Source organism: Pygocentrus nattereri, chromosome 9 (genome assembly GCF_015220715.1).
Source record: "Pygocentrus nattereri isolate fPygNat1 chromosome 9, fPygNat1.pri, whole genome shotgun sequence".
NCBI lineage: Eukaryota > Metazoa > Chordata > Actinopteri > Characiformes > Serrasalmidae > Pygocentrus > Pygocentrus nattereri.
The window spans coordinates 23,401,191-23,427,928 of NC_051219.1; the positions used below are offsets into that span (position 1 = coordinate 23,401,191).

At 40.7% G+C, this 26,738-nt stretch overlaps 1 protein-coding gene across 3 annotated transcripts in view; it reads left to right on the top strand.

Moving 5' to 3' along the window:
- hdac7a (histone deacetylase 7a) overlaps positions 1-26,738 on the top strand; it is a 109,219-nt gene that overhangs the window by 69,512 nt on the left and 12,969 nt on the right. For all 3 annotated transcript variants that reach the window (XM_017715614.2, XM_017715615.2, XM_017715613.2), the window contains exons 4-20: positions 1,526-1,610; positions 3,890-4,007; positions 4,789-4,889; positions 7,098-7,220; positions 7,691-7,800; positions 8,694-8,795; positions 10,205-10,367; positions 10,918-11,099; positions 11,596-11,769; positions 14,444-14,657; positions 14,915-15,048; positions 16,254-16,374; positions 17,158-17,207; positions 22,132-22,239; positions 23,253-23,308; positions 24,248-24,335; positions 25,166-25,285. In XM_017715614.2, coding sequence (XP_017571103.1) covers positions 1,526-1,610; positions 3,890-4,007; positions 4,789-4,889; positions 7,098-7,220; positions 7,691-7,800; positions 8,694-8,795; positions 10,205-10,367; positions 10,918-11,099; positions 11,596-11,769; positions 14,444-14,657; positions 14,915-15,048; positions 16,254-16,374; positions 17,158-17,207; positions 22,132-22,239; positions 23,253-23,308; positions 24,248-24,335; positions 25,166-25,285 — 2,049 coding nt within the window. The remainder of the gene's footprint in view (positions 1-1,525; positions 1,611-3,889; positions 4,008-4,788; positions 4,890-7,097; positions 7,221-7,690; positions 7,801-8,693; positions 8,796-10,204; positions 10,368-10,917; positions 11,100-11,595; positions 11,770-14,443; positions 14,658-14,914; positions 15,049-16,253; positions 16,375-17,157; positions 17,208-22,131; positions 22,240-23,252; positions 23,309-24,247; positions 24,336-25,165; positions 25,286-26,738) is intronic.

The window sequence follows — 26,738 nt, forward strand, 5'->3', positions numbered from 1 at the left end:
GTTGAAGGTATGTGTACACGCCTCCTAATTATTGAGTTCAGGTGTTTCAGCTGTAGCCATACACTCTCCATAGACAGTCACTGGGCTGTACTGAAGAGCTTCTGCCACAAGTCAGTTTGCATAGTGCTAACAGTAAAGTTTGGTGGAGGAGGTATCATTATACATCCTCCACCAAACTTTGCTGTGGGTGTTTTTCAGAGTTTGGGACCCTTAGTTCCAGCAAAGGGTGATTTTAATGCCACAGCATACAAAGACATTTCACACAGTTATATAGCAGCAGTTTGTGGAAACAGTTTTCTGTTCCAGCATGACTGAGCCCCGGTGCACAAAGCGAGCGCCATAAAGACATTGAGTGAAGTTTGGCTTGGAGGAACTCCAGTGCCTTGCACAGAGCCCTGACCTCAACCCCAACCCCACTGGACACATTTAGGATGAACTAAAATGTATATTGCGAGCCAGGCTGTCTCATCTAATATCAGTGTCTTAGCTCACAATTGATCTTTTAACTGAATAGGCAGAAATTCCCACAGACACACTCCAAAATCTTGTAGAAGACTTCCCAAGGTTATAAGGGGGCATCTCCATATTAATGTGTATAGTCTTGGAATGAGATGTCCAACAAGCTCGTACAGATGTAATGGTAAGGTGTACACATACGTTTGGCCATATAATGTCGACTGTGGGTACCACACATCCCTACTGTTGTACTTAAGTCTAATGTGCATTCTGTGTGAGGCTGGTTAAAGATAAGACAGGAGCACTTTGAGGGTGGCAGCAGTGCGACGCATAAACAGCATGGTTACCACTTCTAAAATGCTCTTCATTTAGCTCTGATTTCAAGGAAAAAATACATATGCACTCATGCAGCATCTGTGTGACCCACTTGTTCCTGCCCTGTGACCCAGCAGTGAGTAGCAAACCCCAGTTTGAAACCCATGTTTATAAATAACAGTGAGTCATACAGTGTCAGAAACCACATAATCAAGTTATTAAAGATTGCAAAACCTCTCCACACATTGAGATGAGTGCTTTAGGCATGAACTTAGCAGCATGCTAATTGGATTTCATTACTTGTTGGTAGCGTTGCAGCAAATATTTAGTAATATTCAATAAATTCACTAATTAAAATATTAAAAAACAGCAAAGCAATTTAAATAACCTATACACTCCCACGGGAAAGAAGTTTATTAAGGGGTATAGTGGCTTTTTAAGGCAATGCAATGCATTTATCAGTGATGTTTGTAGAATTAGGTTTGGTTAAAAATGTTAAAACATAAATAAATTAAAGATTATGGAAAAGTGCATAATAATAGTAATAAAGCAACAATAACATAATGAACTAAGGTAAGAACAACATTTTTAGATAATATTCAAACACTTGAAAATATTCAGGTGTTGCAGCCTTGTCAGCCAAACTTGTGAACAATTAACATTTTTGGGGTACATTTGATTTACTACTTTAAATATGCAAGATGGTTATCTGAGAACTGTCAGACATTATTAAAGACTTTTTGTTGTTATTCAGTTTAACATGGAGCAGCATCTACGAGACCAAGAAGAGGAGAAGCAGCAGCTGCAGCAGATACGACACAAAGACAAGAGCCAGCAGAGTGAGTCTAAACACAGGCATTTGTTTTAGCCCTTTAAACATCAGTTATTTAGTTTTTTGGTTTTTTTTTTTGCCTGTAAGAGTTGCTGTTTGTCCCATTATTGAAACAGCAGGTGGCGCTATAAACCGTGTAAATTATGTTAACTTAATGTAATTAATAAACAGCAATTGTCCATTAAAATATATAGAAGTGGGTTTTCTGTAACTTATTTTCAATTACAAATTCAATAAAGCTTGTACCTTGACCAGGGTGCCTAAACTTCTGCATATGACTGAACACACACATGCACAACACGTATACATGCAGTCAGGTGTGAACCCATAATAGCCCTAAATTGGCCCAGAGTGTGCACTTTTGCCCTGTGTGGAGCTGAAACAGTGCAGTGTATTTGCAATAGAAAGGGCCATTGTGTGGAGTGTGTCTCACACACACATACACACACACACACACACACACACACACATGCACGCACACTGCTGCTGTTGTTTTTAACTGGTAGTTTAACAGTGTTTCTCTGAGTACCATCAGCAGAATACTGAACTGAATGGCCGTCTGGCAACCTTAAAGTGATAGTCCTATACGCTACAACAGGAGATAATAGTCTATAAACAACTTCAATAAATGTTCACTTATACTAGAACAGGAGATAGTAGTCCATAAACGACCTCAATAAAAGTTCCCTTGCACTAGAAGAGGAGTCATTTGGCCATAAACGACCTCAGTAAATGTCCTATTTCACTAGAACAACAGATATTAGTCCATAATCAGCCTCAATAAACACTCCTACATGCTAGAATAGGTGAGATTAGTTAAACAACCACAATTCATGCTCTTGTACACTAGAACAGGAGAAATAAGTTCATAAATGATCTCAACAAATGTTCCTATACACCAGAGATATTAGTTCATAAACAACCTCAATAAACATTCCTTCATGTTACAACAGAAAATATTAATCCAGAAATGTCTTAAATAAACAGTTCTGTACTTTAGAATAGAGGCTATTAGTCCTTAAATGGCATCAATACACCCTCCTCTATGCTAGAATAGGAGATATTATTCCATAAACAACTTCAATTAATGCTCTTATACACTTGAAGAGGAGATATTATTCCATAAACGACTGTAATAAATGCTCCTATACACTATACTAATAGATATTAGTCCTTAAATGGCCTCAATAAACACTCCTACACACAAGAATATAAGACATTAGTTCATGAAGAACCTCTTTTTCGGTATCGACCCTGGGGAGTGTGCAGGACAGTGGGGATAAAAATAGCATGTACAGTACAAAACAGATCCAGAGTCAATATTGACTAGAGCAATCAGCGCCTGTGGCACCTGCCTCCACACACACACACTCACAGACTCCACAGCACAGAGGCAGCGGGAGCCGGGGAAGCCCAGAGTGACACACCATTTCCTCTGATCACACACTTCCCACAGACACACAGTGGAGCTGAGCTGTGTCTTCACAGGAAAAAATAGCTGAGCTTTTGTCAGAGGGCCACTTTACCACCTGCATAGTGGAATCAGAAGTTTGGAATCTCTTGTTATTTTGAGAATTGCTGTTATTTTATAAATTATACAGAGTGGAATCAAGAAGGTAGAAGGTATTTTAAGATAATTTTGAGGTGGGTGGCACAACAAAATAATATTAGTAATATTGTGATGCTTCAAATTTTCATTGTCATGAAATGAATTTTTTCAGACATCTGAGCATTTGGAACAGAGAAAAAGAAAAGGTAGTGCTACATTTTAAAATGGTATCAAAAACTGTGAAGACCCATTTTTATTCAGCACTAACAGTGATTCCGTTCTTATCTGTTTAAACCGAAAACATTAATCGAGATTGTAACAAGCTACATACATATATATATATATATATATATATATACACAATCATCATTTATATGGTTCATTCTATTGGGAGGTGTCTGTTCCAAACCCTAACCCCTAAATTTTATTTACTTCTTGTCTTAATTTATTTGCAAGTTTTGTTTTTTTTCTAAGTGATACTTTTGATTTCCTCCAAAATGAGGTTTTGTTTTAGATTTATCACAAATCAAAAAATGTGTGTGACTACCAAAACAAAGAGTTTTATTCAGTGGGAGAGCCTTAATTTAGCCCCTGTATTATACAGCAGGAAGTGAGGCTGACATGCAGATTTTCTGAACCTTTTTGTGTTTTAATGAAAAGTATGTAACCTGCTGTCTCTGATGTATGAATAAATAAATAAACTAAATGTCTCATTGGCTGTTTGTGTGGATTGACAGGTGCAGTGGCCAGTTCTGTGGTGAAGCAGAAGTTAGCTGAGGTGATTCTGAAGAAAAAGCAGGCAGCGCTGGAGAGAACCAGCTCGAACCCCCTCAGCACCCCGCCGGTGCCCTACAGGTGTGGTCAGAAACAGCAATGATCTTGATGTTCCACTGTCTCAGCCTACTGACCACAGATAGAGGCCTAACAAAAAGCTAACACATATTAGCTCTTAGCTAACACATAGAGCTCTGACCCGCTGATTAAGGGGCTTTCAGACAACATCTTTTCAGGATCTCAGACGCACCTCTTTTCTTTGTCGTCAATGGAGCAACATTACTCTAAGGCTTCCATTGCTTGTTAGCCACATTATCTTCATAGCTCCAGAGCTAAATCTAAAGAAACAAACTTCCTTATATAGAAAAAATAGATTCCAAATTTATCAAATACATTTTTATTAACTACATATTTAAATAAATTTATTATTATTTGTTATTATATTTTTCAGTTATGTGTAGTTTTAGTAAAGGTTACAGATGGTGACCATGACTTAGTAAGGCATGGGGATGATGTTTAAGCCTTGACTATAGCTTAATAAGGCATCATCTCGTTTCCATACCATACTAAGTCGTGGCCACACATTATTATTATTTATGTGGGACATCACCAGCAGTGTTCAGCATTGACGGCTTTAAGCTGCTGAAAAACATTGCTGAGCTGGTTTGTGTTTAATACGACACCAACATTTCTACAGGGCTTAAATCTGGACTCAGACCAGCCAAAACTATCAGTACAAACCATTAAATTTTAGGCTTGGTCCATTTCTTTAACCAGGAGTGTACACTGGCCTTAAATATGAGCTAGATATCTACTATGTGGTGTTGATTTTATTTTTTGTCTGTTTTTCTTCTGTGTGTAGAGAATTAGCTCCGGACCCCAATGTTTCTCTGCAGCCCCTCCTCTCCTCCCCACCACAAACCCTCAGTGAGGGACCTGATGAACCCCCTCTGAGGAGAGCAAGTACGTCTCTCTCACACATGCACACACACACACACACACACACACACTGTAAAACGTGCGGACTGTCACAACACATACACACACATAAATACGGAGGCTGTGCTGATTACAGTTCATTGAAAGTTTAGAAGGTTTATATTTTATTATGAGTGTAATTTTTACTTTCATACAAAAAAATACTGATTTTATTACTGAAACACAGTTTTAGTCTGTGGGTGGGGCTTATTTTAACCACGCCCCTGTGTTTTAGCAGGAAGTGAGGCTACATCCCTGTCCTCTCATGGCCTCACTGTGAGCAGTTAGATCCCATTGTTTTGAAGTAAATTTGTCCCAAAGTCTGAGAATCAGTGTGGAACATTAAGAATTGTCACTACCGAAACAGATTTCATACTTTTTAGTATCACAATGAAAAACAGCTGTTCAAAGCAGTGTTTGTTAGCCATGTACTGACTGTGTTTTTGAACTCAAAATAAGATACAGAGTCACTACTGAAACATTTGTCTTTACAGAAACCACTGTCAGTCATCTCTAAGTGCAGCCTATCAGAGTAAATTGGGCAGTGAGGGGGCAGGAGCATTTTCACTGTTTTCAAACCTGAAACCTCTGAGCTCTGTTATGCTGCGTTCGTGGCCAAGCCTGATATGGGAAGTTTCCAACTTCCGTGTGGGGGAAAATCCACTAATCTCCCTCTCCCCGGGCCATAATTCCCACTCGGAATGTCTGAGCTTCTCAGTTCCCTGCGATATATTTCCTTTAACTCACAGAACAAAAGTTAGCAATGTGATTTAGGTTTATAGACTTTAGAGACCTTTCTGTTTGTGTATGGTGGCACTAAATATAGAGTATATACACTCTTAAAAAGATGGTTCTTCAAGAGTTCTTTGAACACTCAAAGAACACTTTGCATGCTTTAATGGTTCTCTGCATGGTCAGTTGATTCTTTCGAATGATGGAGAATGTGTTGTATTTTCTATATAGCACCTAAAAGTGCTATAAAGGGTTGTATTATATGGTTATAAGCTTTAAACACAGCTTGGCTGATCGACTACAATGGGGCTAAAAAATATTTTGTAAGTGTGTAGAATCTTAAGACTCTTCTTTTTTAGATATGTTTTTTTTATTAATTTTGTTTTTATTTTTGTGTAAAGCTCCTTGAGTTGACAGTGTCATGGAAAGTGTGCTATATAATTAAAATGTATTATTATTATCATTACCTGTGCTTATCACTCATGTAAAGGCCTTTATTGTGTGTTTGCTATTACCTCTTTTAGTCTTAGCTAAATGCTTTGTCAGCTGGGATGTGACTGAAGCTCACAGATTGTCTCTGGCAGAGATACGAGCTTTCTTTTTGTCAGTGTGTTTTATCATCTTACTGCTGACTGTGCTGTGCTTTTGATCTCCAACCTGGAAATCTGTGCTGCAAAACACGTTTAGCTTGTTTACTGTGCGTTAACTGGATGCTAATAATGTAGTGAAATAGGAACTGATATTTTAATCCCTCTCTCTCTGTTATCTTACACTGTTTCCCTCTAATTACAACAGCAGCAGCAGCAGCAAGGAGGAGCATTTAGCAGGAAATATGACGCGTGTTTACACATTTTCACACCGACTGTTTCTGGAGAATAGACGCAGGAGTATGTTTGTGTGTGTGTGTGTGTGTGTGTATGTGAGGAAGTGGAAGTGTGCGAGTTTCTGCTCTGTGCCTGTGTCCTTCATTACACAACAGCTGTTACCGTGCAGGTGTGTTGAGAAAGCTCAGGTGATGAAAGGCTGTCTCTTTGTTTGTTGTGGTTACTAAATGTGACCATGCAGGATAGCTATTAAAAAAAGAAGAAGCTTACACTGCAGTCTCGCTCATGCGTCGCACCTCAGATGAGTCAGGCAGTCTTATTACTTTATTCTTTAGTGCGTTTTTATGTAAGCAGACAGGCATGTGCATTGTCTCATGACTGATGTTTCATTTCACTCCCTGCCCACTTTATTAGAAACACCCACCTTGTGCTTCCACTCACTGGCCACTTTATTAGAAACACACACCTTTTGCTTACAATGACTGGGCACTTTATTAGGAACACCCACCTTCTGCTGCCCCTAACTGGCCACTTTATTAGAAATTCTGATTACGTGGCCAATGATTTTTTTTTTTGTGCTAAAAAAGTGATGAACTGACCTGTGAGTGTGTGTGTTTGTGTGTGTGTGTATTTGCAGCCTCTGAACCAAACCTGAAGGTGAAGCACAAACTAAAGAAGCACCTGCACACCAGGAAAAGCCCACTGACCCGCAAGGAGAGCGCCCCTCCCACCATTAAACACCGCGGACCCGACACACTGGGTACACATATGCTCATTCTCTCCATCTCTGTCACGCACTCTCTCTCTCTCTCTCTCTCTCTCTCTCTCTCTCTCTCTCTCACTCTCACTCTCTCTCTTTCTCTCTCTCTACATCTCTCTTTCTGTTGCTCTCTCTGTCTCTCTGTCTCCCTTTCTCTCTCTCTACGTCTCTCTCTCTTTCTTACCCTCTCTCTACATCTCTCTCGGCACTTTATCTCTTTCTTTCTCTTTACACCTTCTCTCTTGCTCTTATTCTTTTTCTTTCTCTCTCTCTCTTTCTCTCTCTCTCTCTTTCTGTTGCTCTCTCTGTCTCTCTTTCTCTCTCTTACTCTCTTGACATCTCTCGACACTTAATCTCTTTCTTTCTCTTAACCACTCTCTCTTTCTCTTACTCTTGTTCTTCTCTCTCTCTCTCTCTCTCTCTCTCTCTCTCTCTCTCTCTCTCTCTCTCTCTCTCTCTCTCTCTCTCAGACTCGTCCCCCAGTAGCAGTAGTACTCCAGTGTCCGGCTGCAGTTCCCCTAATGACAGTCTTCCTAATGAAAACGGAGTGCTGCCCCCTGCTGGCAGTCTGATACACGAGGTGAGAAATACTCACTCATACAGAGCTCACTGATCTCAATTAATGAGGCTGATACGATGCTTCAAAGTAGATTTTCTTTTTTCTGAGAGAATCATTTGCCATTCTCCATCGCAACACACACACACACGTCACGCTTCAGAATATTAAAGCACTGTTTAATATTAAAGTGCTGTTTCATCTTCTGCTCTGTGTTTTCTTGGAGGGTGTGTTATTGGGAAACCGGAGCTCAATCTGAGAACGTGTGTGTGTGAGTGTGTGAGCGTGTGGCATCCCATAATGAAATGTTTTAAACAGAGATACTGGAGAAGGACAGCTGACACACAATCCCAAAGCCACAAACCTTTTCACCCCTGTCACATCCCACTCTTACATAAACACAGCACAGAGACAGCACAGGCGCTCTGATCTCTATCAGTGAGGTGACGTGGTTAAAGAGCCGCCTACAGCACTTTTGGCAAAGTACTGGATTTCTGTTGGACTGCATGAATGCTTTAATTCAGCAGAACAGCCACAGAAACTCATCTACAGCTGTGATTGGTCAGGACACTCAGAACACGGAGTTCAAAATAATAATAAATATCAGTGTCATAAAGACCAATTCCACCGATTTCCCAGAGTTTGTGGTGGTTTAGTCATTTTGAGTGGTTTGTTGTGAAATGGTTATGTTTCCTTTACAGTGGTGGGGATAGGAACCAGGGGTCAACATGACTACAACACACATTTAGACAAATTATTTACTATCCAAAATCACCATTGAACCTACATGTTTCTTCTGAGTTTTATATGGAATGATGATGATGATGAGAAAATAGTCATACGTTTTCTCTGGGGACTGTTTTGCCTCCTGACGCCTCACGTGTATCCCTTCACCATGACTGGATTTCTGTGTGCAGGCTCAGAGGCTATTACTCTCAGATGGTTCATTGGCCCATTTCTCTGTCCCGGCTCCCTCCACACTCCCGACCATCACGCTGGGGCTTCCTGCTCATGCTAAGGTAAAAATCTCTAACAATCATCCCTCTCTTTACCTGTATATCCTCTCATATCACTCATGATGGAATATCTCTCTTTCTTCATCCATCCCTCTCTCCACTTTATCACCAATGATGATGATGATGATGATAATTGGAATGATGGTAATGATGAAGATAAGTGTAAAAGTCATGATGATGGTGGTGGTGATGGTAATGATGAAGATCTTATCGTATGTAAGATTTATTATGATGGTGGTGCTAATAGTAATGATGAAATGTTATGGTTGTGGTGCTGATGATACTGATAATAATGCTAAGGATATTAATGGTGCAGACAATTGTGAGAGTTATTGCTATGATGGTGGTGGTTGTGGTTCTGATGGTAATGCTGAAGAAATTAATGGTGAAGACAATTGTGAGAGTTATTGTTATTATGATGTTAGTGGTTATGCTGCTAATGGTAAAAATAAAGAAAATTGTGACAATCATGATGATTATTCATGATAGTGGTTATGATGATGATGGTGCTGTTGACAATGATGAAGATGACTGACAGTCCTGATAGTGGCAGTGATTGTGATAATGGTGCTGCTACTGTTGCTGCTGATGGTCCTGATGAAGGATAATCATGATTTTGATGATAATTGTAAATGTAAATGAGTAATGATGGTGGTGATAATGATGGTAATGATGGCAATGATGAAGATGGCAATAATAATTGTAGGAGTAATGATGGTAATGATAAAATGAGAGTGGTGATGGTGGTAGTAGTATTTATGGTGCCAATGGTAGTGGTCATGGAGATGGTATGATAATTATGGAAGTAATGATGGTAATGATAATGGTGATGATTGTAATGATGGTAATGATAATTGATGGAGTAATGATGGTAATGACAATGGTGATGATGGTGGTAATCATGGCAATGATATGTGTAGGAGTAATGATGTAATGATAATGGTGATGGTGGTGGTAATGCTCGTAATGACATTGTTGATGGTGATAATGGTAATGTTAATGGTGATGGTGGTGGTAATGATGGTAATGATAATGGTAATTGTGGTGGTAATAGTGGTGCTGATGGTAACAATATTAATGATAATGGTGACGGTGGTTTTATTGACTGTAATGATAATGGTAATGGTGGTGGTAATAGTGGTGCTGATGGTAACGATGGAAATGATGAAGATAGTAATGATACTTGTAGGAGTAATGATGATGATAATGGTAACAGTGGTTTTAATGAATGTAATGATAATGGTAATGGTGGTGGTAATAGTGTTGCTAATAGTAACTATGCCAATGATGAAGATGGAATTGTTGAGCACTTTAACAGCCATTATGATAATGATGGATTATGATGATACTAATTAAGATGAGTCTGATTCTCATGATGATGGTATTCATGAGTTAGATGATTATGTTTTCAGGTGGAGGGTGATGTGAGTTCCCTGAAGCTGGGCCGTGTCCCCCTAGTATCCGGTGGTTCTCAGGTTTTGCTCCCTCTTGGTGTAGAGGAGCAGAGTGCCCCCTTGTTGCAGCCTGTTCTCATTCTGGAGCCATCCGGCCTCGTCCACGCACCACTGCTGGCTGGTGAGACCTACTGCAGATAACACGGATAGTACAGTGCAGCTGCCCCCTAGTGGCTGTACCATACCAGTTTATTACCAACTTGATGCACTGACTGACACACTTTGTTTACCCACTGGGCACTTTATCAGAAACCCTTCTGTTGCAGCTCAAAATTGCAGGTGTATAGTGAGAGTGGTCAGTTTCAGCCCACAAAGCTGCTCTCGTCCGGATATTTGAGCGAACAGTCCACTCTCAACCTAGCAGTGACACTGACCACACACTACCATGTCAGTGTCACTGCTGTGCTGAGAATGAACCACCACCCAAATAATAAATGGACAGCCGTGGTCCTGTGGAGGTCCATTAGCAATGATGAATGGGGCAGAGGGGGGATGACTGTTTATACAGTAACACATGAGCTACAGTAACTGTACACCTACAAAGTGAACATCTATGGTAGTTGTTTCTGATAAAAAAAGGCCAACAAGCCTATAAAGCAGGTGGAGCTAGAAAACTAAATATATCTGAACATTTACATTTTACCTATAGTTTTTTGTGTGTGCATGTTTAGTTCCAGGTTTGGGTCCAGTTCCCCTGCAGTTCAGCGCTCCTGCTGGACCCCATAAGCCTCTGAGCCGGACGCGCTCAGAGCCGCTGCCCCAAAGCCCGCGAGCCCTGCACACACACCTGCTGCAACAACAGCACAGCGCACAGCTTCTAGAGAGGCTCAAACAGCAGACACACCTGGGCAAGGTCAGATTATACACACACACGGCAGGGTCTCCGATAGCAAGCAAACAGAGAATAGTCATAATAAAGCCCATCTTCTTGTTTGCACGACACTGACTACTATATCAGTGTCACTGCAATGCTAAGAATGTCCCACCACCCAATTAATGTGGGGGTCCTGAGCATAGAAGAACAGGGTAATAAAGTGTGCAGAGAAACAGATGGTCTATAACTGTACAACTACAAATTGTTCCTATAGGGTCAGTGGAGCTGATAAAACAAACAGTCAGTGTAGAAATGAGAATGTGGGTTTAAAGTTATTAGGATCAGTGTATGTACATATGTTAACTCTATTTGCTATTAACTTCATCTTACAGAAGTCTTTCACAAATGGGAAAGTTTAAAATTTCCACGCAGTTTCTCCACTCATAATGAATGTCGAAGAATTCTAATATATTGATTTTGTTATTATGTTTTATCGTATAAAATGTTGAGAATGGGCGTGTTTGATGTTTGACAGCTCATGTCAAAGTCGAGCGAAAAGCCTCGGCTCCGACAGATTCCCTCTGAGGATATGGACTCTGAGGAGGTGGGACCATCTGCAAGTGATGCCCACCAGAGGGCAGAGTCACTGAGGGAGGTGGAGAATCAGGAGGAACAACTCAACTTACAGCAGACACTCATACTAAACCAGGTAACACACACACACATGCAGTTTCTCCCTAAAAATGAATAAAATTTACCATATTGAGGCTTCACTGTGATGGTTACTACTGTTTTCAGCTATGCTAATGTACTTTGGTCCATGTTTTTAGATACCAGTGACCCAATAAAGCTCTTTCATTTATAGTAGTATAGAGTAGTTCGTTCCACCACCTGGATGCCAGTACAGAGAAATGTCTGGATTCTTGTCTTCCATGCGTCTTGAAGGATGGCGAGTCAAGCCAAGCTGTACTCAAAGCTCAAAGGACTCGTGGTACAGTTTGAGTTTTGAACATTGCCATCAAGTAGGGAGGGGCTGGTCTGTTTTTGGCTTTGTAGGCATCAAACTTTAAATCTGTGATGGGAGCTCAGCAGTGGAGAGACATGACTGAAGATTGAACACAAGCTGTGCTGCTGCATTCTGGATGAGTTGTAGAGGCTTGATGGCCTGCACAGGAAGACCAGCCAAGAGTGAGTTGCAGTAAAGTCAAGCCTTGAGAGGCCAAGAGGCTAAACTAGCACGTGGGTGGCCTCTTGAGTGAGATGTTAGATAGATAGATAGATAGATAGATAGATAGATAGATAGATAGATAGATAGATAGATAGATAGATAGATAGATAGATAGATAGATAGATAGATAGATAGATAGATAGATAGACAGAAACTTTATTGATCCCGAAGGAAATGTACCAAAAATAGCGCTAGTAGCTCTTCACAGGTGTAAACTAAGTTATTTTTACCCATATGCATGAGAACAGGCTCCATGTCCTCTGTACAATCAAAACTGTCGCCAAAAAGTAATATACGCAAACAGAAAAAGAGAAAAAGTAAGAAAAAGTGCAAAAACAGTACACAGAGGTACTGGAAAGGCTGCCACCCACAGCAGCGCCGGAAGTCAGGAAGGGTCAGAACCTCCGGATGTTGTACAGGAGACATACACCTGTATGACTGAGTTAGTTTCACAGTATGAGCTGAGAACAATAACCGGCCATCCAGAACCACACCAAGAATTTTGCGTCTTCAGACAGAACAATTAGAGAGTTCTCAAAGGTGATGGCAAGATCATGGTGAAGACCTATAATGGAAGGTTGAATTGCAGCTCAGTCTTGCTAGGATTGAGCTTCAGGTGGTGAGCTGCCATGGCATCAAGACTGTATGATGGGTAGGGCCTTTAGGTTTCCTCCTATTGGACAGATTTGTCTTTAGGCGATCACGTGGCTTATTGAGAACTCTCACTTTGTAAGTTGTCAGTTAATTTTCTCCATTGTAATATGGCACATCATCCAGCAGAGGGCACCACAATCATTCTCATTATAAACACCGGGACACTAACTTTCCTGTAAAGGTTCATTTATCCTCACAAAAAGATATTAGAGGAGCTTTTCAACCAGAAGTCTTAACAGGGCTAACTGAGAATGTGAAATTGCAGGTACAATGGCCCATTTTACATAATATTGACCTGCCTGTGCTAATTTGTTTAGTAGCAAATAATGACTTAAGTGTATTCCTTTGAAGGAAATGTTTACTGAAAAATCTACTTTGCACAGTTTCCCACTTAACTCAACTTGTTTCTTTAGTTTAGCACTGGAGCTACAAGGGTAATGCACCTAACAAACACTAGAAGTCAGTAGTCACCCAAATCCTTTCTGAAAATTAATCCACAACATTTCTCTCAAGTCGCATCCAGGTGTTCGTTAAGGTGGCACAGACTTGTAGACATTGTTTAGGACACAGTACAGCTTACTGTGAGCTATAAAAATTAATAAAACATTGATGTGCACTCACTGGCCACTTTATTAGGTACTAGTAAAAGGTTGGACCCCCGTTTGCCTTCTGAACTGCCTTAATTCTTTGTGACATACTTTCAACAAGGTGTTGGAAATATTCCTCAGAGATTTTGCTTGGTTATTTGAGTTATTGTTGCCTTTCTGTCGTCTCAAATCAGTCTGCCCATTCTCCTCTGACCTCTCACATCAACAAGGCATTTTCGTCCACACAACTACCGCTCACTGGATATTTTCTCTTTTTCGGGCCATTCTCTGTAAACCCTAGAGATGGTTGTGTGTGAAAATCCCAGTAGATAAGCAGTTTCTGAAATACTCAGACCAGCCCGTCTGGCACTAACAACCACGCCACGTTCAAAGTCTCTTAAATCACCTTTCTTCCCCATTCTGATGCTCGGTTTGCACTTCAGCAAGTTGCCTTGACCACCTCTACATGCCTAAATGCATTGAGTTGTGGCCATGTGATTGGCTGATTAGCTATTTGTGTTAACATGTAATTGAACAAGTGTACCTGATAAAGTGGCCGGTGAGTGTACATTTGATGGGCATATGGATGCTAGATATTTTTTTGTTTGTGATTTTTTTGGGTTGTTTCTGTTTATGAGTATATATTTGAAGTTTGTGAATAAAAACAACAGAATGTAATCTGGCTTCCATATACTTGTGTATGTCTTGGCCCGATTGGCTACACTTTACACAAATGTTTTTAAAACTTAAATGTCAGGAGTTACTTTTGATATGAATTTGTTTTAAATTTATATTTAAATATGATTACATAATTGATTTTGTAGTTGCATTATGAATTGCTTATGTGTATGACGTCCTGTTATCTATGACCATAGACAAAATTCAGACAGATGGAATTTGACATTTTTGTTCAGTCTCGTCTGTGGGAGACGCAGAAGCAGCTGCAGCAGATGCGCAGACAGACTGCCCACATGGAGACCCTGGCAGTTCCCATGATGCTTGGTGGCGTCCACAGGCCGTTGTCCCGCACGCAATCATCCCCTGCCTCCACTTCACACACGCTGCCTGAGAAAACAATGCCCATTACCACAGCACCCGAGCCACACAGCCAACCACGCTTCACCACGGGTAAGAGCACCAACCAATCACAGCCCAGAGGGGTCAGATTAGAGCCAGTCACAGGCCAGAAGGGTCGGATCAGAGCCAGTGACAGCTCAGAGGGGTCAGATGAGAACCAATCACAGCCCAGAGGTGTCGGATCAGAGTCAGTTAAAGTCCAGAGAATGTTATGCTATGTGTTTGTGTGCATATTGCTAATATTATAATATGTGTTTGTGTCTATATGATTAGAATTATAATATGTATATGTGTGTTTGTGTTTTCAGGTCTGGTCTACGATTCCCAGATGTTGAAGCATCAGTGTACCTGTGGAGATAATAGCAGTCACCCAGAACATGCTGGGAGAATCCAGAGTATTTGGTCCCGCCTGCAGGAGAGAGGTCTGAGGGGCCAGTGTGAGGTAACAGTTCCCCCTACAGGCTGAAAAGACAAATCAAACTAAATTAGTTTGTATAACATTCAGTAAACCTAGGAAGATTACTGCTATAGTTTTGAACTGGAGCCCCTCTTTACATTAACACTGCTCTTATAAAGAGGTTATATAAAGGGGTTGCACAGTAGTTCATTAATGGTTATTCATTAGTTCACAAACACCTTAAAATCACTAATAGGTACTTACAGCTTACCAGGGTGTCAAAGTCACCCACTAAAATAGCCATATTAAAAAATCTCAACAAATCCATTTGCCAGAGAACCCAGTGTTGTAATAATTTCACAGTAATGTAATCAGCCTAAAATGTGATAAAAGAGTGCACATTATGTTGCAGTGCATGCTGGGGATTGTAGGTGCAGTGCTTTGTGAAACGGGCTAATATTAATAGAGATTTTAAGTACTGGAATAGGATTGAATAGTCCACTGGCCTTACATTTGACGCATGGCCTCTATATTGTTTAACCTCAGATCTTGTTAATAACCGATAATTCATTAATTGCAAACCCTTTTTAAGCATAGTCTTACTGTAACATAGTTCCTGCACTGATGTAGCTATCAAGTAATGGAAGCTTATACTCAGCCGTCGGCACTGATACTATCAATATTATCTAAAAAATGGACCTCAGTTTTTACATAGTTATAAAGAGCAGCTGCCTTCATAAAGCTTGTACTTCAGTTTTAGAGAGGTTAAGCAAAAAATGCTAACTTTACAGGAAAAGACAAAAGCATACATTATCAACAGTGTTGTCTTAAGTTTTAAGTGGGGAAATTTAACCTAATAACACAGAGCTTGTGAACTACCTGTAGATCAGATAGACCAATAAGAAGCCACCAAACCTCCATGTGTTGTGACATTACAGCCATGACTTATTGGAAGTCTGGCAAACTAGATTTAGGGCTCAAACCTCAAGCCAGTAAAGGTGGATATTCTGGTCTTCTGGGACAAAAAAAGGTCTGTAGAAAATAATCAGTCAGAATAATTAGTCAGAAAAACCGCAATATATTTACATATTACATATTTTCTCCAAATCTTTCAGCTCTACTTCACACTTTCAGATGTTCAGATGTTTGGCTGATCGACCACGTTTGGGATAAAATGATACATATGGGGGGAAATGGGATGAGTTTGATTTTTCTCTTAACTCACTTTAATGTCTATGTCGTGTCTGTAGAGTATTCGGGGCAGGAAGGCCACTCTGGAGGAGCTGCAGTCTGTTCATACTGAGCGTCACGTTCTGCTGTATGGCACAAACCCCCTCAACCGCCTCAAACTGGACAACCGCAACCTAGCAGGTAACACACACACACACACACACACACACAAATCAACCTTGCATGCATTCAGTCTCCAGTTTCAAGGAGCTAAAAGTTCTGATAGCTGATAGTATAAAAGGCTGCTGTGCTTTTATTAGATTAAAAATAAACAGATATTGATAAACTACAGGAGGCCCCAAGTAGTCGATTGAGTAGAAGCATCACAGAAGGTGGTTCGTTCCATTCCGTCTATGTGGGGGTTCCGAATGTCTGATTTTACATACATATTTCTTGATCTCTTCCAATAAATTTATAGAACCATAAAGCATTCTGCTGTAACAAACCTGACATGATAACAATAGCAGAACCTCTTTTGATAAATAAAAACCTTTTCAAACATGTTGTTCTATATATTTTTACATAAGAAAATGATTTTGTATAATCCATAACATTGCATTGTGAAAAACGTCTTCAGATTGATGGAGACTGTTCTGTGTTTGGTTCTGTATAGAACACTGAAAGACCTCCTTCATCATGCCAATTGTTCTTTGAGTATTCATGGTTCTATATAGAACCATATTCCTTACTAAAGAACCCTTAAAGAACCATCTTTTATAAGAGTGAATACAACACATTCTCTGTGTACACATATTAGAGCATGGATCTGCAGTGCGATACAATACAGTTGTCTAACTGTTCTAGAGTGAAGAACCCTGCAGCATGCTGGTAGTCTGGTGCTTGTTTGAGTGTTTATGAAAGCAGGCAGGAATGTGGCTGTGGAGTGAGAGTTAATCTGTAATCTGCATCTCTCTGCTTCAACAGGCATTCTGTCCCAGAGGATGTTCGTCATGCTGCCGTGTGGAGGAGTGGGGGTAAGTGAGCATCTCAAATCTCGATTCACATTCTTTTGTGCGCTTAATCACAATTAATCATGTTTGTCTTATTTGCTCTAATTGATTTTATTAAAGCAAATAACTGAACGTTCCATTTTGTCACTGCCAAAACATTCAGAACGCTACCCAAACTTCACCAAATGTTTCACTATGCTCTCAGAAATAAAGGCAGTAAATTGTCCTTGGGGTTGAACCCTCAAGGGTGCGTCTCAGTACCTTCAGTCAGGGAACATAATAATCACACACACACACACACCCTCACACACACACCCTCACACACACACACACCCTCACACACACACACACACACACACACACACACATTTTCTAAACCACTTCTCCCTTTAATTTTAATTGATCTTGGATTTTAGTCTAAAATCTTTTAGCTTTGAGTGACCCTACACCTTAAACATGTTTATTTTGTTAAAACTAATGATTGATCATTTTATTTTGTCACCACCAGAAAAAATATAACACTACCCAAACTTAGTAGTGACAATTTTAATTCATTGTATCAGAACTGAGCTCTGTTTAGATGTAGTACCTATTATTATAAGACCTACGTGTTGCTCTTTGTAGGGAGAAGGGAGCTGTTTGGTGGCAGTGCTGCATTACCTGAATACTGTGCACTGATTGGCCATTTGGCTGAGTGTTTTTTGCAAATGAACACTGTAAATAATCTCTCGGCTGTGATGTGACAATAGGGAGACACTGCAGTGGTGCAGCAAATCAAGAAGCTTTTTAGATAAACAGACAGATGCTAATAGTAGGTCAGCTTGACTAAAGGTAGCTAGCATTGTTTTGCTTGTATCTTTTAGCTCAAAAACAGCCAGTAAGTGATAGAGATAGTGAACGGGCGTCAAGTGTGATGAGTGATGCTGAAAACTTTTTCACTCAGTATATTTTGAGTATAGTGTAAAGAAGAACTTGCATGTAGTCGCTGTAATATAGTACCACTCTGCTACATGATGCTACGCTACGCATCCAGTGTACATTGGCCTTCACAGTGTCCACACATCCTGTACACATTTCAGCAGCAAAGTAATTGAATAGAGAAGTAGAAAGTAGAGAAATTCAGCGCGAATTCAGAGTGAATTTTCTCTCATGCCCTCTCTATCTCCCTTTATTTAAAATAGAGAAGGCAAAGCTAACAAGCAGTTTTTATTTGAATGTTTTTCTCGCCTTGAGACCGAAACCAGACCTGGTCAGTCATGCTGCTGGTTTTCTGAATGGAAAGTTTTATTTGTGTACAGGCAATAAAGGGGGCATTGTTTAAAGATTGGTGTTGTTTTTATTATTTTCTTAAGTAATGATACAGAAACCATACCATTACCGTGGCCCAAAAACAGTGATACATACCGAACCTTGGGCTCACTATACCGCTGTATCCCTGACCTTGGACCAGCCCAAACAGGCCGTTCTGGAGCTTCTTGGTTATTCAGTTACGGATAAATGTGTGTGCGTGTGCGCGTCCGCTGGAGTGATTGGAACAATATGCAGCACGGAGGATAAAAGAAATTCCTCAAGACTCGCTGCCAAACCGCAAGCACTGTGAGTTCCGTAAAGGAAAACAAAAAGAGAGAGGGAGGGAGGGAAGGAGAGAGGGAAGGGGGAGAGAAAAGAAAGAAAGGAAGAAGGGAATAGGGCAGCAAACACAACGGAGTGGTGGAGGAATGCATAACCTCATCCTCGTCCATCCACGGCCACCCCTGCTCTGCTACACTGTAATATTTCTCTCTCCTTTTTTATTCGCGATCCGTCATTAACATCTGTATGTATGATTAATGCAACCCCCCCCACCACACACACACACACACACACACACACACACACACACACTGACCCCTCCCCCTTCTCTTCATATTTACTGGAATGCCTGATCTAAAAACAGTCTCATATGAGCAAACAGGCAAATTTCAGATTAGATTTAATGCTGTAGTAGATAAACGAATTACCGTGGTAAAGGGAATTTCACCAATTTCACCAAACTTCCCCCATAATTCATTATGTAAACAGAGTCATTTAGAGTGGTTGATTGCAGAGAGTCAGATATATTTCATGTCAGCATTTTTGTAACGTCTGTATTTGTATCTGTATTTTATGAAATATGTTTGTATTGCATCCATGAGGAGGGGCTAGAATTTAAATGATGCTTTACAAATGTAAATGTTAAATATGTCTGGAATGACCATCTGTAAGATCAAATATAATTAACACAAATAATGACAGATCAGTACTAGTGAGAGTGCAGCATTGGTGAGTATGAAGTGAGGGTTCAGCGTTAGTGAGAGTGGAGCTATAGCGAGTAGTGTAGTGTCAAGTGGAGCGTTAGTGTGAAGTGAATAGTGAAACTGCAGCATTAGAGAGAATGGAGCGTTAGTGAGTGCGGAGGGTTAGTGAGTATGAAGTGATAGTGTGAAGCAATAGTAAGTGGAGTGGTAGTGAGTGTAAAGTGATAGAGAGTGTGAAGCAATAGTGAGACTGCAGTGTTAGAGAGTGGAACAATATTGAAAGTGAAGCATTAGTCAGTGTGAAGCAATAGTGAGACTGCAGCATTCATGAGTGTGAAGCAGTATTGAGAGTAATGTGTAGAAATGAAAGAGAAGCATTAGAGAATGTGGAGCGTTAGTGAGTGTGAAGCGATAGTGAGAGTGTAACATTATTGAGTGTGAGGCAATAATGAAAGAGGAGTGTGGTGAGTGTGAAGCTATAGTGAGTGCAGCGTTATTGAATGTAAAGCAGTAATGAAAGGGGAACATTGATGAGTGTGAAGTGCTGGTGAAAGTGCAGCATTGCTGGGAGTGGACTTTTAGTGAAAGTGCAGCTTTAGTGAGAGTGGAGCAGTAGAGTGCAGTGCTGGTGAGAGTGCAGTGTTGGTGAAAGTACAGTGTTGGTGAAAGTACAGTGTTAGTGAGAGTGCAATGTTGGTGAGAGTGCAGTGTTGTTTAGAGTGCAGTCTTGGTGGGAGTGCAGTCTTTGTGAATGCAGTCTTAGTGAAAGTGCAGTGTTGGTGAGAGTGGAGCAGTAGAGTGCAGTGCTGGTGAGAGTGCAGTGTTGGTGAGAGTGGAGCAGTAGAGTGCAGTGCTGGTGAGAGTGCAGTGTTGGTGAGAGTGGAGCAGTAGAGTGCAGTGCTGGTGAGAGTGCAGTGTTGGTGAAAGTACAGTGTTAGTGAGTGCAATGTTGGTGAGAGTGCAATGTTGGTGAGAGTGCAGTGTTGTTTAGAGTGCAGTCTTGGTGGGAGTGCAGTCTTTGTGAATGCAGTCTTAGTGAAAGTGCAGTGTTGGTGAGAGTGCAGCGTTTGTGAGAGTGCAATGTTGGTGAGAATAGAGTGTTAGTAAGAGTGCAGTGTTGGTAAGAGTGCAGGCCTTGTGAAAGTGGAGTGTTGGTGAGTTTGCAGCATTGGTAAGAGTGCAGCCCTTGTGAAAGTGGAGTGTTGGTGAGTTTGCAGTGTTGGTAAGAGTGCAGCATTTTTGAGAGTGGAGTGTTGGTGAGAGTGAAGTGTAAGTGAAAGTGCAGTGTTAATGAGAGTGGAGTGTTGATGAGTATGCAGTGTTGGTGAGAGTGCAGTGTTGATAAAAGTGCAGCATGTGTGAAAGTGGAGTGTTGGTGAGAGTGAAGTGTTGGTGAGAGTGGAGTGTAAGTGAAAGTGCAGTGTTAATGAGAGTGGAGTGTTGATGAGTTTGCAGTGTTGGTGAGAGTGCAGTGTTGATAAAAGTGCAGCATGTGTGAAAGTGGAGTGTTGGTGAGAGTGGAGTGTTGATGAGTTTGCAGTGTTAGGGAGAATGCAGTGTTGGTAAGAGTGCAGCATTTTTGGTAGGGGAGTGTTGATGAGTTTGCAGGGTTAGGGAGAATGCAGTGTTGGTAAGAGTGCAGCATTTGTGAGAGGGGAGTATTGGTAAGAGTGGAGTGTAAGTGAAAGTGCAATGTTACTGAGAGTGGAGTGGTGATGAATTTGCAATGTTGGTGAGAGTGGACTGTTGATGAGAGTGCAGCATTGAGTGTTAGTGAGAGTGCAGCATTATTGGGAGTGGAGTGTTGGTGAGAGTGGATTATTGAGCTGAGATGCTGCTGAGTTGGATGTTTCACACATTCCTTTCTGGGACATGTGACTGTTTTGGGATGCTGAGTGAATCTGGCGCGTTTTCCTGGATCTGTCGTGTGATTGTTGCCCCTGTGTGACCCGCTGATGATGGGGGGAGATTTATTGGGGCTGGTTTGTGCTGTCAGTGTGATAAACGTGGCGGCGCTCAGGCAGCCAGAGCAGATCCAGCTTTTCTCCAGCGAGATGAGCTGCTCTGTCAGCAGACAGAGCCGTCATTTACACTCAGCATTAAATCCTACATTTTGCCTCCATCAAAGCTGTTAATTTTCAGCTACATCTCAGAGTGGATGGTATCAGCTTTGCTCTGTGCAGACTGACAAATTACTAATGCTAATAACTAATAACTCAGTCCCTTTGAAGGACCCACATCCTACATCAATAATACTAATAATAAGAATTATTCTTGATTTTAATTGTTCCCCGGAGGTCCACTTATGACATTTGTGTAGTAATGAATTTTTACACACCCATTTTCCAACCTGACTTTCTTATTTAGGGTTAAAAAGACTAATTTTGTTACTGTTTCTTTAAGACTGATATATGTAAATGAGTTCTGTTCTGATTGGTCGCCTAATTAAAGTGCAGCTCAGCCTGAAACACCCCTTATAACTTCAGCATGAGTGAACAGGGCTAAACTGCTGGTTTTTAAAAATGCTCAATTTAAAATGGCGTAGTTTCCTTATATTTTGTATATGACTATATTCTGTAGACAGACTTTTCTACTGAGCAGTGGTCAAATTGACACCAAAGATAATAGAAGCTTAACCTAACCATCTTTTATGTGTTTGTCTCCATTTACAGGTAGATAATGACACCATCTGGAATGAGATGCACACGTCTACAGCCTCGCGTATGGCGGCTGGCAGTGTGACTGAACTGGCCTTCAGAGTGGCTAAAGGAGAACTGAAGGTATGTTTCTCATACAAACACGTGGAAATAGTGAGTGCATTGACATGCATTTATTAATGTGATAACTGCTTCACTGTGTTTACAAAAGTCTTGTGGCATCGCTGCTGCTTATTTCCGTTTTTTTGTGCAGACTGAGAAATCTGAAAGAAATAAGAGTACATGCACTGAGTAATGCGCTAAAACGTAATGAGCTGTTTATCTGATTTCTTAGTTGAAATTCTACACCTTATTCTGAACTAAGAAATCAGAGTGTGCTGTTTACATGACCAATTGAATAATCTGCAGAAACCCAATCATAATCAGAATATTGAGTGCATGTAATTGCACTGCGTTTGTACAAAAGTCACATGACTAGTCAGTCAAAAAGGTAGTCAAATAGTCATCATTACCATATAAAAAAAAAAAAAACACAAGTATTCCCCAAAGAATATTCCTGTGAACAGTATTTTGTAAGTATTGCTAATAGCAATAGTAGGCGCTGAGACATTCACTGCGAGATGAGCTGCTCTGTCAGCAGACAGAACCGTCATTTACAATTAGCATGAAATCCTACATTTTGCCTCCATCAAAGCTGTTAATTTTCAGCTACATCTCAGAGTGGATGGATAGCTTTGCTCTAAGCTGACTGACAAATTACTAATGCTAATAACTAATAGGTTAGTCAATAATCAGAAGTCTGTCCTTCATTGGTCAGAAATCTGTCTCTGGTCCAAATCCTGTTCTCAATTGGTTTGATGACTCTCCCTGATTGGTCAGGTTTTTCCCTGACTGGTCAGAAGACTGTCCCTGATTGGTTAGATGGCTGAACCTGTTTGGTCCAAAAGCCATCCCTGATTGGTCAGAAGGCTGTCAGATATTAGGCCTATGTCATTCCCTACTGCTATCTTGTACAATGTTTAAAGTGATTCATGTGAGTGCTGAAGGATTGTAAAGGTTTTCTTTGTAATAATCCTGTATTTATGTGGTTGTTTGAGTGCTCCAGGTTAATAATGCTGTGGTTTCTTTTACTTTAGAACGGTTTTGCTGTGGTCAGACCACCAGGACATCACGCAGACCCCTCTAACCCCATGTAAGTGTCACTCTGGGAGTGTGTGTGTATGTGCTGCAGTGTCAGCAGTCTGTCTGTGTGAGGGTGTGATTGTATATTTATGGGTTGAAAATGGGGCGGGTGGTGGGGGGTGCCTGGCAACAGGGTGATTTATGTTGCTAAAATACTGAAGCTTCTCTCCCAGACTCTCTCTCTCTCTCTCTCTCTCTTTCTCCCCTCCCCCCCTCTCCTTCCCATCTCTCTTTCCCACTCTCTATCCATCTCCTCTCTCTTCTTCCCTTTTTTCACTCTCCCACTCTCTTTCTGTCTCCTCTCTCTTGTTCTCTCCCACCCCCCCCCCTCACTTTAATGAATTCTCTCTTTATTTTTCTCTGTCTTTGTATATACATAAATGAGGTGTCCATGTTATTAGTGTGATCATGTGATAATAATAATCAAGTGATCATTGACTGGTCAACATCAAGATTCAACCACTAATATATACAGTACTGACTGAATCAATGACATACACAGAAAAGCTGATGTAATTTATCACAGTAATGATAAATATTGTCATACACTCCCCATATAACCAAATAACAGAATTAATGGAACTTGGTGTGTGTGTGTGTACGTGTGTGTGTATGTGTGTGTGTATGTGTGTGTGTGTGTGTGTGTGTGTGTGTGTGTGTGTGTGTGTGTGTACGTGTATGTATACTCAGTCCCTCATAGCTGACCTCATAGCTGACGTCATATCTCTCTTCCTCAACCTCTTAAATGTGCTGCATTTATCTGCTCTGAATGGTGCTCTGTTTTACTGCTGCTGTGATGTCTGAGTCAGTTTGACCACAGATATGCTCCAAATCAGAACTGAAGACCACTCTGCTCTCTTCAGTACTGACCACTCAGTCCTGCGTATAATATCCTACATAACTCAAATAACTCTCTCTCACTCTCTCTCTCTCTCTCTCTTTCTCCCAGGGGTTTCTGCTTCTTTAACTCAGTGGCCATCGCTGCCAAGCAGCTCCAGCAGAAGCTAAACATCACTAAAATTCTTATCGTCGACTGGGTGAGCAGCCATGACCAGTTCACTTCAGTTCTAATTAATTCATTTCAATTTAGTTTTAAAACGAGGCCAGATTAAAAGTCTAAACCCACTGCAAACTGACCCATGAGTTAAAATTAAAAACTATAAAACTAAAACTCTTAAAACTATTTTTAGTCACTGCACAGGTGACTTTAAGGGAACTTAAAGTTGTTTCTCAAAATTTCTGCATAGTTGAGGATGTGAGATGTAAACAGTGATTCAGAATGGTTTGGTGTGAAATGGTTCAGATTTCTTTACAGTGGTGGTGATAGGAAGCAGGGGCCATGACTAAAACGCAAATATAGACATTTTATTTGCTGTCCCAAACCACCAGTGACTCTACATTGCCTTCTGATTTGTATATGGAATGTTGAAATTAGTAGAAAATCTGTTTTGAAAAAGTTTTCTTTGGGGACTATTTTGCATTAAAACCCTGCTTGTACCCTCCCTTTGCCATGACTGGATTAAAATAAATGTATTAAAATAAGTTTTAGACCAAAATTTTATCACTGAACTCTCATAAACAATGTCTCAGACATCAGACAGTGTATTCATAACTATTTAATTGAATGACTTTCTGTGAGGGAGCTTTTTGAGGTGGACGTCTGGTCTAGAGGTGGACGTCTATCTGCACCACTGTGAACAATTCTGACTAAGTTTCTCTAGAACAGAGCATTTCAAATCAAACAACTCTGAATGTCTTTACTCAGATGTTTACAGTTTAAGTAGAAAATGTTTATAATTGGTGTTGTTCCCCTTCAGGTTTGTAATACTGTTATCCCTTTAATACTGTAATATATATTGTTTCGCAGGACGTTCACCATGGCAATGGCACCCAAGAGATTTTCTACAATGATCCCAGTGTGCTGTACATCTCACTCCATCGCTACGACAATGGCAACTTCTTCCCCGGCAGTGGAGGACCAGCAGAGGTCAGAGATTTCAGATTATGACAGTAATTTTTATGGCAGGCTGAAGTGGGATGAGTCAGATTTTTGCCTTACCCTCTTGTAGATCACTGAACCGTCACATTATCTTCATATTTTTAGTATACATAATTTTTGTACATTAAATCCTCCGGCAATACAGTGATCCAGTATACTGCTAGAAAGTGTGAAATCTCAGGATTTGATTTCCGTAAACCAGTTGGAATCAACTTCTTTGCAAAATATGCATCGAATGAGCAAATACTAGCGAATCTGTGTGTCCTCACCTTCAAAGCCTCGCTACTCTCCACAGAAACATAATAATAGAACGTGTGTGGTCTAATAACACAACAAGAGTTAGAGATCAGTTTAGAGAAGTCAGGAGGAAATAAACTCCTCTATTCTTGCTTGTCACTCTGTGACAGTAACTGATACCTTTGTTTTTAATAAAATTGAGAGTATTATCTTTCAGAAGAGACCAAGATTGTGACTGTAATCCAAAGTACACATGACCAGCGCCCCCTGTACTTTGGCTATGCCATTTCAGGCAAAAATGGGCAACTGGTTAAATGTGTGAATAGATCTGATTTTTTCAGAGCAATGTGAACACATAAGCAAGCAAGCAAGCAAGCAAAATTTATTTATATAGCGCTTTTTACAACAGGTGTTGTCACAAAGCAGCTTTACAGAACAATCAGTATTACAGAGAGAAGAGAAAAGAAGAAAGAAAATCCGGGTCCGAGCCCCCATGAGCAAGCCAGCGGCGACGGTGGCAAGGAAAAACTCCCTAAAAGAGGAAGAAACCTTGAGAGGAACCAAGACTCAGAAGGGGAACCCATCCTCCTATGGTCGACACCGGACAGCAAACATTATTAGTATGAAGTATTATAGTAAAGTGGGAAAAGAAAGAGAGAGATCTGAGGGTGAGGACTGCACAGCGCTGTACAGCAAGAAGCTCAGTGGTGGTCAAACCGGTCCAGAAGGCTGGTGAGCAGCGGCACCAATCAAGGCAGTAGAGGCAGCAGCATCAAACGCACAGGATGGGCAGCTGATCAACTCGGCAGAGAAAGGAGAAGAAAAAACAGAGTTAGTACTGTAAAGAGTGGCTGACCACAGATTACAGTAAAACAGAGCAGTGTAGACTCCAGCAGGTCTAGACCTGACAGGGAAGACTAGTCACCAAATGCTTGACTGTACAAATAAGTTTTTAGCCTAGACTTAAAGATTGGGGCTGTGTCTGATTCCCGAACATTGGTAGGAAGATTATTCCAGAGCTGGGGGGCTTTGTATGAGAATACAAATAAAAAAATAATAAATGTAATATTTTTTAAAACAGATCTGAGCCACCTCCACATATGGTCCTAGATCAGATATGTGTCTGATTTGTGGCCGTGCGACCTCAGTGTGAATGCTCAGATCTGAATTAATGTTTTTTTTTCACCGCACATTGTGTCATCAC